Below are 14,802 nucleotides of genomic sequence, written 5' to 3' on the forward strand. Positions count from 1 at the left end.
CCTCCCTCCCTTCCTCCCCTGCTGCAGGTGTTCAAGGAGAAGCTCTATGGGAAGAAGTATGTGTGGTTCCTGATTGGCTGGTACGCAGACAACTGGTTCAAGATCAAAGACCCAGCTATCAACTGCACAGTGGAGAACATGACGGAGGCTGTGGAGGGACATGTGACCACGGAGATCGTCATGCTGAATCCTGAGACAGTCCGCGGCGTCTCCAACATGGTGGGATAACACACAAAACACTGCTGTCCCTCACACTGCTGTCATACTAAAGAGATATTAAGTCGTCTTTGATGTTAATCAGTGCAACGTCAACCGCTTGAAACAAGTGCTTATGTGATCCTGTAAATGATAAATAATGAGTCACGTCAGTGTTATAGTGTTATGAAGAATACATCACAATGCCCCAGGCACTTTGGTCCAATGCAGGTGTTTAATGGGCTGAGATCAAATCATCTGTGCTTTGTCTTACAGTACTCATGGGAAATTGAGTTCCCAACTGTATTTCTCAAAATCCAAATACATGGGAAACTGCACAAAAACATGTCACATAAACTGAGGATAAATCAATTAAAGGTGAATAAAAGGTGAATCAAATCGAAAACTTATGACAAAGATAAGTGTTGGATTGGAGGCAGGATATTTTACAGTTTTACACATTGTCTGAAATTACATCAGAATCTCTGAAACAGATTAAATATACACATGCTATACAATAAAGAAATAAGAATTTGCATTATATTCTGTCAAAAAAAGAGTTGAATACTGGCACATATTGGACTACATATGCAGCGATATCATTACAGACTGATATATCTGTGATTGGCCAGTATCAGCAGGCCGATACATCTGTCTGCCTCTTAAATAAATACAGAAAGCAATCTGCAAATCATAATCAACTTACACAAGAAGTCATAAAAGGAAAAAGAAAGTTGCAAAAATATCTGTAAATCCATTGCGAAGTATCTTCGACTCTCAAGTGTAAACAATAAACGCCATTAGATGGTTTTGATAGAAAAGGAACAGATGGGTTTACACCAATTATCACCTGTATTTTGCACACATGAGGTGAAAAGAAAAATGGTGATTAGGTGTAAATGTGATGTGTACCACAGTGTCTATAATTAAAGAAAATAAAAATAAACTAGAGTGTTTGTTGAGTTTAGTTTAGTTCAGAAAAGCTTCGAAGGCAATTTGTTGAACAGGTAGATAAACACAGAGGGGCATCACAAAAAATGACAAAAAAACAAAACAAGCAACAGCAGCACACTAATTAAGTTTACTTCAGTTTTACACAACTGCTTTCTACAAAACTACTGAAGCATTAGCATATGCATTAGATTATAACATAATCTATGAAATATACTATACTACTATATTTAAACATTAAAGTATTATTCCTTAAAAAATAAAATCATATAATTTTATCAAGATAAGTTAAATGAATGAATGTGAAAACTTTTCATGGACCCCTGTTTGAGAACCACAACCCCAAACTGACAGATATCAGACCACAGATTTGCCCTGAAATAAAAAAAATAGGTAAATGGTGATATTTTTCCTACTTTCTAATATTTTCCTGTAGGAATGTTATAAAAAAAATTAATACATTAATAAGAAAGTAAAATGACAACTTGAAAAACTGTCCAGCTGCTTGCTCCAGATGTGTACAGCATTTTTGTTTTTCTAAAATTCATTTTCCTTTTAATTTAAAGTATGTCTGCTTTCTGCTTTAATTCGATAAAATAATACTACCCGGCCAGGAACAAAGTATGTGCAAAAAATTGGCATGAATTGTCTTTGGCAATCAGTGTTTGAATTATGTACAGTTGCAAAACAAAAACAATGCAGCAGTTAGTAATAGTCCTTTTATAAAATAAAGTAAACTTAAATTAAGTTAATTATGAACCATGTGGTATTGCAGTCGATATTGTCGCAGTTTTGCGGCATCCCTGTCTTCCTGTCTTCGTCCTGCGTGTCCTCCTCATTGGATTTTCCATTAATGTAGTTTGAGCTCTCTGTGGTTAACACTTCTCTTTCTAAGTATTGAGCTCCTCTTATCCGTATCCCTGACAAATGTCTTCTGCCATCCATGTTAAATGGATCAATTCCCATGAGACAGAGTTTTTCCAGGGAAGACCAGGTCCTGACAACATGAATGTCACAGCTTCAATGAACTGTGTCTGACCTGAATCAATGCACTGTTTCACAAACCACTGACTGACGGTACAAACGACGATGTTTATTACCGTCACGCTGTTTACCATCATCTTTCTTTATTGTTTTTACCCTGTTAGCTTCTCAGCTACTCTCAGAAATAAAGGTGCTAACCAGAACCATAGAGGGTTCTTCAGTTTGTCACTATAGGAGAACACTTTCTGGTAATAATAAGTGAATAATAGAACCTTTTCTGGAAGTTCCAATAGAAACCCTTTAAGAGAGTGCTACTTAGAACCATAAAGGGTTGTGCTTAGAACAATCTGTGAAAGGTTTCACAGATGCCCTCTTTATGGTGGTTCAACCCAGAACCCTCTTTAAGGGTGATGACAAGAACACACCCAAGAGGTTCTTCAGGGGAACCCTTTTATATTCCGAGAGTTTAATCTTGAACCTACCCAGGGGGTTTCAATGAGAACCTTTTAATATTCCAAGGGGATTATTTAGAATACACCCACGGGTTATTCTGAGAGTCCTTTTATATTCCAAGGCTTTTACCTAGAACACAATCAGAGGGGTCTACTGAGAACCTTTTTATATTCCAAATGTTTTATCTAGAACCCAGCCAGGGGGTTCTACTAAGAACCCTTTTATATTATGGTACAAAGACCCCTTGACAAACCATTGACATAGGAGTTCTTGAATCCTTGAAGGACTCAAGAGTTTTTGGATGAAAAGAGTTCTTAATGGAATATTCTTACGAAGAACACTTGATGGACCTTTTCTTCAAAAAAAGGGGGTTCTTCCGATGCAAGTGGTCCTGTGTAGAACCTCAGGAAGAATCCGTCTGTCTAAGAGTGTACCTGATCGCTGTTTGCTCCTCGTCTGTCCGTCGCTCTCCTCTGTTCACCTCCTCTAATCCTCTTAAACCGTCCCTTCTTCCCTCCGTCTCTCCCATTGTTCGACCTTCTCTGACTCTGCTGGTCGGGTGGATCATCCTCCCATTCTTTTCGTTTACTCACCTCTCCTCTCCCTCCTCCTTATCACTTCCTCATCCCCACCTTTCCCACTATCTCCCCTGTGTCTCCATGCGCCCCTCCTCCCCCCTCTCGCACTTCATCAGCAGCTGTTGTTTATATTCATACAGCACCTGCCACTACCTGCTGATTTAGCTGTTGACGTGCTGCTCAACGGGTGATAAGAATTACAGCTAGAACTCCTGCTCATAGTCAATCTATTCAAATTCAATTTCCAAGTTGGAAATTGGCATATTTCTTCTAGATAGAGCGCTCAGATGAAGCTGGCGTGCCAATATTGCAGGGTCTGCAATAGCACATTGTCAGCTAGTTTTCAGTAGGTAGTGGCAGATTTAAATGCCAAATGCCAAGGTGGAATTTCAATGAGATGAATTTGACATAACTGAATTGGGGATGTGTAGGCCTAATTGGCTCAGAGAATCCACAGGGATACCATGATAATTGGTAGCAATAATTTCACATCACACATGTATCCCTGCTTTCAGAGGGACGTCATGCTTATTGGTGTTTAATTACAGGAGCTGAAACAGCTGAATTGTACACTTGTGAGAGGATGAATATGTAAAATGTTTTTATAAAGATTTTAAGTCAGCAAAGCAGACATGCCACAGAATTGATCATATTTGCTCTGGAGCTACATATCAAAATCCTACATTTTTAATAACCAGCTGCTCCCCGATGTTGGTTTATTATACAAGTCCAACTCCAAAAAAGTTGCGACATCGTGTAAAATTGCAGATTAGCTCGGGCCCAGAGAAGTCTGCAGGATTTGTGCACTTGCACATTTGCACTTGTTGATATATGGTCATATAGGACAACAGAGAGGGAGCTGGCAGCAGGGCAGGAGGCTGTTGAGTTACATGTTCCCTGCTGTTTGTGTTAAATTACAAACTTATTCCACATATTTGTCAGCTGTTTTAAGCAGAAGGAGGGAGGGAGACGAGCTGACATTTTTTCCAGTGCTGACACAGAGCTGCATGCACTGTCAGACACTTTTTTTCACTTTATTGTTTATTTTCATTTATTTCTTGTTTTTCATTTCAGTTACATTGAAAGATCAAAGTCATTGTGTTTAAAAAAGTTCAATTAATGCATGTTACGTTCTCTTCAATGAATAATAATATTTAATAATGGTGAATTAAATTATCGTGACAAAACTTGACAAAATGTCTAATTTTTTCTGTTAAAAATGTCACACTGCTTACAGCACTGAATGCTAGAGAGATCTTCTGTTAAAAAAAAAAAACAACTTTGTCAGGATGTGTTCTAATAGGACATCCTGTCCACATTTTGGGTCACTTGAGCAGTCCATGTATTGGTCTCTGTTCAACTCCACCACCCCCTCAAGAGCCCCTCAGGCTGGTCCAAGTGCCCTCTAGTCAGCCCGAGAGCTCCTGTGGCCCTGACTGGTTAGCTCAAATGCTAATCTGGTGTGACCTTGAGGCAAAATTTTGAAATTGTGCCACTTCCTGTCATATTTGTTATTCTTCTTCTTGGTTTTGTCCAGAGTTGTATATACGTGTACAAAATACTGTGAATGATGGATGGACAGTCTGGGTTTGATCTGTAGTCACTCCCATCAATTTCATGTTGGAGGGTTAAAATTATCATTACTACCCGATTTTAATTCTGCCTGTAAGGGCTAAAGTGTTAGAAACACTTTTTTTTAATCAAAGACGGTTGAATCATCTAGACAGGCATAATATTCTATATAATCATCAATATGGGTTCAGAAAGAACCGCTCTACTTCTGTAGCTGACTCTTATCTTGTTAATGAAATCTATAAAGCAGGAGATAGAAACGAAAGCACTGTTGGAATTTATTAGACCTTTCAAAAGCTTTAAATACAGTAAGTCTTTCTATTCTTCTTCAAGTACTTTCCCATCTTGGAGTTAAAAAATCTGCATTGCTCTAGTTTTCGAGTTACCTTAAACGTAAAGTATGCAACATTTTCCTTAAAAAAAACCCCCAATATGCTCATATAAACAATCATTTTCATCACTTATGACCAACTAGAAGTGATATCGATATCGATTTGATATTTGACATCCTGGTATTTTTGTGGTGTGCTTATGAACAGCTTGGACAAAATCATTACATTGATATCAAGTCCTCTTTTAGGCATATCACTTTTGGTGTACCTCAAGGATTAGTCCTTGGGCCATTATTATTTTTTATATTTATTAATGATTAATGAACAGTCTAAGATATTATTTGCGCACAACACAACTGTCTTTTTGTTATCATTAAGAACCCTTTGAAATATCAAAAATTTTAAATCAAGAACTAATTAAGATGAGTGATGTGTTTAATTAATTTAATTTGATTAATAATTAACAAATTATCTCAAAATCGACAAATCTACAAAAATGCAGATGAAAGGTTTGGATCTTAATTGAAATTGTCCTCAGTACTCAATTATGACTTGACCAAGTGACTAAGGAGATTACGAAGCGTAATGAAGCACAAAAGTACAAACTTGAAAATATACTCATAAATGTACATGCACCCCCAAAAACACTATTTAATTACAGTAATTTGAGTGTTTGTAATTAGTTATTAAAATCTACTCTAAAAATTGAAAATGAGGAAAATCTTTTACAAAATAACCCAAACTGTTTGAACTTTTGCGGAGCATTGTGTGTTCATGTAGGACTTACCCCATAAATGTTCCAGATGATTCACTGCTGCTTCCCTTTGACAGTCTCCTCCTGAGTAATAGAGATATTAATGTCTAGAAATAGACATATGAAAATGCCCTTAATATTATCCGTGCGTTGCATTTCTTCAGAGGGACTCCTCTTTGATGTCCTCTCTGTCCTGTTTTTCTCAGACATCGCAGGAGTTTATCGCCGCCCTGATGTCTCGTCTGGGTGGGATGAACCCCGAGGAGACCGGCGGGTTTCAGGAGGCCCCTCTGGCCTACGATGCAGTGTGGGCTCTGGCCCTCGCCCTCAATAAGACTGTGGCGCCGCTGAAGGCCAAGGGCCGACGACTGGAGGATTTCAACTATAACAATCATGACATCACCTCTGAGATCTACAGGGCTCTCAACACCAGCTCCTTCGAAGGAGTTTCAGTAAGTGCAGAATGAAAGAAAGAAGTACCAATGATAAAAACAACTATTTATTCTTTAATTTTGGTACCTTGTAGTTATTTATCATATATGAATACGCAGTGTTTGTGTTTTTGACTCTTACAATTCCAGGTGTTGCCTTTCATGGTGATAAAACTATACAGATACGCTCTTTTTAAAATCTCTGTGCAAAGGCCTGAAATTTAAAATTTATTTCTGTGTGAAAGGACAAATGAACAACTGTGTTTGATATTACAAAGTCACAGTGATTGTGAAATTCACTGAAATGTGTCTTTTAAAAGAGAACAAATCTTGCACCAAAGACTGGCCACGCAAGATTAATGGGGTTAAAACTGCAGGCGACAAAAGTCACATGACTTTTGTGTTGCAAATCGCTTCACTGACCTAACGTCAAGGCTGGGAGATTATTCTGATACAATTACTAATTACCTGTTAAAAAGTATGATCAGTAACATACCACAATATTAAAGCAATGTAACTTGTTTACTTTCCATTAGGATTACCTCTTACGTTAGCGGTTGTTCTGTGTAGCTAATGTTAGCGGTTGTTCTGTTTAGCTATGTGTAGCTAATGTTAGCAACTTTTCGGTATGAACATGTTGTCAAACCTGCTGCAGCATTTTGGGGAGTTTTTCAGCCACATGTCCTGGTTTATGATCAGATAGTCTTATAACTACAAAAATGTAGATGAAGGGTTTGGATATTAACTCAAATTGTACTCAATTTAGATTTCATTGTGTAATGCATATTTAAGTATAGACTTGAAAACATACTCATAAAGGTACCCCCCAAAAACACTTAGTATTTATCTTAGTAATTTGAGTATTTGTAATTAGTTACTTCCAGCCCTGCAGATACATGCTAATTTTGGTGTAAAAATGATAAAGATAACTGTCTGCTGGCTGTAGCTTCATATTTAGCGTACAGATATGAGAGTGGTATCAATCTTCTCAACTAGCCTTTGGCAAGAAAAAACAAACAGGTGTATGTATCAAAATGTCAAGCTATTCCTCTGAGGAAGGAGTTAATCATTTGAAGTTAAAAAAAAAAAAAAACACTTCCTCTCGTCTGTGTCTCAGGGCCAAGTGGTGTTTGACGCCCAGGGTTCCAGGATGGCAATGACTCTTATCGAGCAACTGCAAGGTAAAACACTCCCACACCGTCCTCCCACAGATGTTGTATTGCACAATCTGGTCTGAACAGTAAATTTCACTCATTCATCAAAAAAATCACTGTATCCATCATTTATCGATTGTTGCTTTCAGCTCGTTTCAGAGCAAAGCCTCTTTTTTATTTTTGGGCGGGTTTGTCGCGGCCTTCACTGCGATTGGCCTCAATGTCCCATAATTGTACATGCGAATGGGCTTGATGCAGCAAAGTGTTGACTCTGGGCTCCGCTCTAATTGGGCGCAAGCCTTCGTTTTAAGCCGTTTCTGGAAATGGCATCCTATTTGTCACCAGTGACTTAATGAGTTTTCCCGCACAGGATAAGGTTGAGGATTATTTTCTACCTCTGTTCTCTTTGGCGTCCTAAAGGATGAGAATTTATAATCCTGCCCCTTTCCCCTCGCGCTCTGTCTCATATTTCCTGTTGTGGTGTCGAGGTAATTTGACATCCACAATGAGACGACCTGACTTGCATCCCTGAATCACTGTGGGACCTCATCAGTATTCCTGGTCAAGACCGCCACATAAGCTCCTTTTTTTTTCTCCTTTCCTGTTCTCCTTCTTCTCCCCTTGGTACTTCTTTGTTTGTCCTTCTTTATGCACTTTTTCATCCCTCATTTCTTTTATCTGTTCATTGTGTGTTTATTTCTGTACCCATGCATTCCATTAATATGAAAGCACAGGCTTGACAGAAAAATTGCTTTATAGTGGTTGAATGAATATGAATATTTATCATTTCTGACGAGGTTTTTTGTATTTTACTTATTCTTGAGAATTGGGGCAAAACTGTATTTTGAGGGGTTTTTGATTTTTTACTCTTCAATTACACTGGGAAAACATTTTAAAAGATTATGTATTTTTTTATTAAATGTAATGTCTTACAGAGTTGAGTTTCCACAGTACAGTCTTGGTGACTATCCATTTTATTTTTCAAGTTGCTCGGAGTTCCCTTACTGCTAATCAAAATACGTATTTCTAAACCATAATTCTTATTTAACTTTTATATAGAAAAGCTACAGAGTTGACATGTTATGGTTGAAACACAATAAACTTGTTGAAAAATAAGCAGTTTGAGCAGTTTTTCCGCCTTTTTTAAGCCAGGAAGTGAGTACATTTTTATATCTATGTTTTCAATAGGTATTGTTAGTTTTTGATTTAAAACACTTTTATCCAAGTTTTAAATATTTTTTATATTATAAATATTTTTAAGTGTTGTCTGGGACAAGTTTTCTGGCAAGTTAAGAAATTTAAAAAAATAAAGCACTGAAAACATTTCATGAATGACATATATTTCACATATATAAATCCTTAAAGAATAAATTTTCACCAAAAAATGAATTAGGGTGTTTTTAATATGAATCTTTTTTAACTTTTTATGGTAGGACCTGATTTTTCCCAATTCTCCAGAATGGATGATTTTTTTTTTTTTAAACCTGATCCCCCACAACACACCACACACTACATAAGCAATATTAATCAAACTTTATCTTTCTTTCTGATTTTTGTGCTTTTTTTTTTTTTTTTTCCAATCACATAGGAGGAAGTTACAAGAAGATCGGTTACTATGACAGCTCTCAGAAGAACCTCTCCTGGTTTGGTAATGATGTTTGGATAGGTAAGATGGAGTTCATGACACTCTTCACTCAGCTTCCTGTGTCTGTGTTTGTGTCCTGTCTGTGCTGCCGTGAGTCAACAGGGTCACGTCTTTGTGCTGTGACATTAGCCCTCCTTGTGTGGCTTATTTTAGATTTTCTTGCTGTCTAAATTACATATAATCATGCTGGATTTTCTCTAACCACTAGTTTGGGTGAAGCTAGTTATTTGGATGCTGACGCTCGCCCAAAATGAGCCGCCTGCACACTCACTGTCAAACATGTGTTAAAATGTTGGCGTAGCAGATTCACAGTAATCAAACAGAGCAGCAGCTAGCTTTGATTTGCTAACCGAGGAGTTTTGACTGTGGGAGGGCCCACGCACACAAAATCAAGACAATTTTCCTCTGATGTCAGCTCAAATGTTGACAAATCGACAATGGATAGTGAAAATCTGGGGACGATCGGGCCATATTTCAGGGCAAAACAACATATTTGACAACCGATTAGTTACCATGAGAAAACAGCTAATGTTAGAATAAACCACCTCCTAATATTTCCATGAAAGAAAAGGAGTAAATTAATTATGAAATATCAACAGAACAATTGATTTACACATTTCGCATTGTATCATTTAATACTATCAAACAGTAATGTTAGTGAGGAAATAGTTGAATGCTAACCTTAGCTGTAGTCTAGCTAGCTAGTTGGTTGGTTCTAGCTTACGTAAATCATATTTTTTTTTGCAGGGAGAAAAAATGGTTGGATTTTCCATAGTTTTGATTTAAATACAAAGAAATGTGTTGTATTTTTCTGGCATGTATTGTTAAATATTAGTATGACTCGGGATGTGATCTAAAAGGATTGAAAATGTGTTTTTCATTTCATCCTGACTGTAAATGTATTCCAAATAAGCTATTAGCAGTTCCTGTTTGCAATGCACCCCTAGATGTACAGACAATTATCACTGGAGTACTTAGAGTATGGAGAAAACTTAAAATGTGATGTTTCTCATGAGAGTTCTTGAATATACGGAATGTTTTTTTCTGTTTATGGATGTTTATTTATGATGGACATTTGAGATAATGATACCCTCAGTAGGTGTAAGTCACGCTCAATCTAAAAGCTGTGTGTGTTCAGACCATGTCTGTGTATTAACATTTAAATGAGTTATGACTCTGAGGAAGGAAGGGGTGTGAGTTTTTAAGCAAATTGCAGCAATCAGGGTCTAAGGATATGAAAGTATCTTAATTGCCTCCATGAGCTGTGTGTCACACCCACTGCTGCAGCTCCAACTGCTGGCTGACCATGTTGGTAAGCGGGCCAAATCAGCACACCAAATACAATCGCTTCTTGTTGTTTTGAGAACGCCGGCATTCACCTGGTCTCTTCCAGCTCATGCAGTACTTTTGCCTCGTGTCTCTTACAGAGGTTTGAAAACCTCAGGCCTTCATCACACCATGCTTGGGGAATAATGGATTACATGTAACAGGATTATGTAATTGGAATACAAAACAAAAAGTAACTGTATTCCATTACAATAACAGGGAAAAAAATGACATAATCAGAAAATACATTTAGTAGAAATCGAGATTACTCGCAGGAATATAATTTTAAAATGTGTTTTAAATTAAAGACTGAGTTGAATCACATCTTATCTTACAGTTGCCAATTCATTATCGTGGCCCCTTATGAAAAAATGCTTTCTCTGGGTGGAATTTTATGTATTATTTTATCTTTAAATTAGAAAAGAGAAACAACTTCACAGACAGTGAAAGTTCTGCCAGCTGTGAAAATTTACAGGTAACGTTAACTACATAAAACAACTGTTAACTTTAGCTACTCAGACCAACTGCTAATGTTAGCTACACAGAAAAAACGCTATCTTTAGCTGCACAGACAAACCACTGTTGTTAGCCACATAGACCAACTGCAAACGTTAGGTGTGCAGAACAACCGCTGTCTTTAGCTACCCAGACCAACTGCTAACATTAGCTACACAGACCAACTGCTAACTTAAGCAACTCAAACCAACTGCTAACATTAGCTACACAGACCAACTGCTAACTTAAGCAACTCAAAGCAACTGCTAATATTAGCCACACAGAAAAAAACACTAGCTACACAGACTAACTGCTAAGCTTAGCCACACAGACTAACTGCTAACAGACAAATAGCAAATATTAGCTGCACAGAAATTCTGTTAGCTAGCCAATTGCGACTACTACTACTTGTACTGAAAAAATATTTTGGGACTGTAGCTGGTGACCAGGATGGTGCGAGGGTAAAGACGCAAGCCTCAGAATATGTTTATCAATTAACTTGAAGTTTTAGTGTGAAGTGTAAATAGCTACTTAAAAGTACATTTAAAATATTCTTAACATTAGGTGAAACCATTTTTCATCATATTCGGTACTGAGGTAATCCAAAAGAAATGGAAAGCAATCAAGTTACATTACTTTATTACTGTGATACTTGAATTAGGTTACTGACTACATTTTTTGTACAGGTAATTAGTAACTGTTCCAGAATACATTTTATAAGTAACCCTCCCACACAAACCAGCACTGCCTCTCTAACTCCTGCTGCCCATTTTCTAGTTTGCTGTGAAAACCTATTACTGCTGATTTGCCTCAGACACCAAGACCAATTCTGTGGTTGTTTACTGGCCCGTCCCTCCCCGGAGAGATGACATACTTGTGCCTGGACAGAGTGTGCCACTAATCAATCCTGCACGCCTCGGTGGCCCACAGAGAACTGCCTTTTTTAGGCTTTTAAGGAAATGATCTGTTGCCAAGGCTTAACTGAACCGAGAAGAGGTAGCGATTCCAGGTCAGCATCAGTGGCGAGGGACGGGTGACCTGCATGCATGTAGCCAGCATGTCCTTCAAGAGCTGCTGCTGCCAGCTCTTTAGTTTGGCTTGTTGCAACCTGACAGGCTCTGTGTTAGCCCACTTACAGCCTGCTGGGTTGAAACTGACTTGCTGTCCAACTTGTCAGAGGTGAGTTTTGTTTACTCTGTTTTTTACCTTGCACCCTCTTTTGGAGCTCGATTTAGTTTTTTACTGTTTACCAAATAAAGACGCATCCATCTGACATCTAGTTGTTGTGAGGAAATGAGTAATTTCCTGCTCTCTGGAGCTGACTCAGTTCTGGAAAGTTTTTTTTTTTTTTGGCGAGGCAGGGGGGCGCGTTTGATTTGCTCCGCACTGACAGGGTGGAGCACACACAGGGGTTCTCAACTTAACCCCTCTGCTTGTTTTCCTGTGTGTTTACCAGGCGGCTCCCTGTCTCACTTTCTCACTCTCTCCACGGTCGCCCTAACAACCACTTCAGCTCAGCTCTTCTTCTAATCGCTGTGGCAACTGTTATAGAGCCGGGTCTCCATGGTAACACCCTGTCCTGATTCCTTGATCAAGGACGGAGGAGGGTTTAAATGGTTCGAACACTTTGACTGAGTGGACAGTTGACATACATGCACAAGACAGGATGAAGTACTGCAATTATACAGACACAATCTAGAGTAGAGTATAGTTTCATAGTATAAGTAATAAACTTTCCTTACATACACAGCAGAGTGCTTTAGATCAAGTTGTATAGCATTTAAATTTAAATAAATTCGGCATAATTAAAGGTGGCAAATTAAACATTGAAGTGCAAGAAAACAGGAAAGGATGATAAGAATAAAGTTTCAAATAAGATTAAATTAAATAAGAATAAAAATAATTAATGTTCAATAAAAGCAAGGACACAGACTTAATGAATGAATGACTTAATGAAAGCAAGATTACAAATGTATATTTCTTACATTCTGCATAAAAGAAATTCAGAGTTTTTCTTCTAAACACATTATACGTGTTACAAAACACGTAAAAAGACTGAGAACTGTGTAGCGTTAGTACTGAATTGCCGAGTTAAACTGTTGACTTCTGTGTTCAGGATCTAAAACATGGCCTAGTGACAAGTCTTTTGTTATTGTTTTTTTTTTTCTTTAATAATTATTTAATTTATTCTTCTTTTCTGTCCGTCTTTATTTTTATTTTATTTACTTAAAAAATACTAAAAAATATTAGCTTTTTAAAGTTGAGGCATGAAAAAGGTTTAGCTATGCCTGAAGGACCCCTGTCTTCCTGGTTTCAAAAAGGCAGCACTGGGAAGCTTTTCTATTTTTTGACAAACTCATTTACTTAAAATGCTATCACATGTATCTCAACCATAACATATCAGCTCTATAGCCCTTTAAGTCAAAACTAAATAAGAATTATGGTTTAATAATGTGTATTTTTATTCCCATTAAGAGATCTCTTAGCAACTTAAATAGCTAAAAACTAAAAATACTACAAATAAAATGGCTATTCATTTTTATGCTGTGAAATAAAAAAAAGTAACATTTTGTGAACTCTGAAAGATGTCAGCTCCATCAAATTTCCCATCTGATGGAGTTAATCATTAGTAAGTAAGTCATTCAGCCGGCCCATAACAAGGTTTAACAGCCAAGAGTTTGACCCTTGAAAATATATTTCCCAACATAATTGAGGAGTAAAAATCAAAACCCCTCAAAATACAGTTTTGTCAGGAACGGGTGATTTATTGTTGCTTTACAGACTTTAAAATAGTACTTCACTGATTTAGCATTTTTCTGTCTTTTTAATTCCATGCATTCTTCTCATAAAAACTTCTCTCCTTATCTAAAAACTTATTATGTGAGCACCACGACACACTGTTGAGAAAGTCTCTGTTCTATTAGTGGGATTTTGATGAGTTCAGTTCCAGTTTCACTTCTGCTATCTTTGTGCTCTCTTTTACTTGTTCCTGTTAAAGCTCCAGCAGCATATGGCATATGTTACACTCGTAAAGCGCATATACACTGTGACGAGTCACTGCACATTTGTGCTGCTATTGAACGCATCATCATGTGTTGTGCACCCTGTTGAGACTCTCATGTAGTTCATACAGTAGATACGCTGTAAACTGCACAGATGGACAAACATTCTCACAAACAACACATGTCTTTAATGTGTTGCTTAAATTGAAATGTCTTCAGGGAATCTGTAGGTTTTGAAAAGAGCATTAAATTCAGTTTCATCAAAAAGCCTTAGAACATGTTTACCAAACTTAAGGTTGTGGCCCAAAATGGGTTGCAGAGCCGTTTTGTATTGGGTCACCACTTGGCAGGTTTAAATGCATATGGAGTTTCCTCATATAGATGGTGATGAGGAGCACGAGAGACAAAGCAGCTCCCAGTGGCGTAAATCATGTAATCATATTCATCACAGGAGACAAGAACTTAAAAACAGGGATGGGCAGATGGAGGACTGATACATCAGTACTCACAACCTTCTCATTTGGTATTGATTCCTTTAAAAAAAATATTGATTCTCTTACATATTATGATTCTCTTTTTTATAGCGCGAATTTCCATTGAGGCATCAATGTGAAAAATCCATTCAGGAATTTTAAAAAAAGAATCACAACATTTGAGAGAATCTATATGTGAGTGTATCATCTCACACTGACCGGCTACAGCAAGCTCCAAGGGTCAAAACAGAATTTCCATTGGATTTAAAGATTCATGGTGGAGATATTGTGTTCCAGGAGAGGGCATCACATATATCTGTATTTATATATCTTACTTAGCATATTATTCTTGTGGCACTAGCTTAATGAGCAGGAACAGCTAAATGTAGCAGTTTACTTCAATAAATCATTTTTATATGCAGTATAGAAATAATGCTACTGAAACGAAATTCTGACT

At 37.4% G+C, this 14,802-nt stretch overlaps 1 protein-coding gene across 2 annotated transcripts in view; it reads left to right on the forward strand.

Annotated features, from left to right (window-relative positions):
• gabbr1a (gamma-aminobutyric acid (GABA) B receptor, 1a) overlaps positions 1–14,802 on the forward strand; it is a 128,096-nt gene that overhangs the window by 64,488 nt on the left and 48,806 nt on the right. For both annotated transcript variants that reach the window (XM_084726934.1, XM_084726933.1), the window contains exons 12-15: positions 28–219; positions 6,026–6,271; positions 7,368–7,431; positions 8,993–9,070. In XM_084726934.1, the coding sequence (XP_084583060.1) occupies positions 28–219; positions 6,026–6,271; positions 7,368–7,431; positions 8,993–9,070 (580 nt within the window). The remainder of the gene's footprint in view (positions 1–27; positions 220–6,025; positions 6,272–7,367; positions 7,432–8,992; positions 9,071–14,802) is intronic.

Source organism: Lutjanus erythropterus, chromosome 9 (assembly GCF_056507025.1).
Source record: "Lutjanus erythropterus isolate fLutEry1 chromosome 9, fLutEry1.hap2, whole genome shotgun sequence".
Classification (NCBI taxonomy): domain Eukaryota; kingdom Metazoa; phylum Chordata; class Actinopteri; order Lutjaniformes; family Lutjanidae; genus Lutjanus; species Lutjanus erythropterus.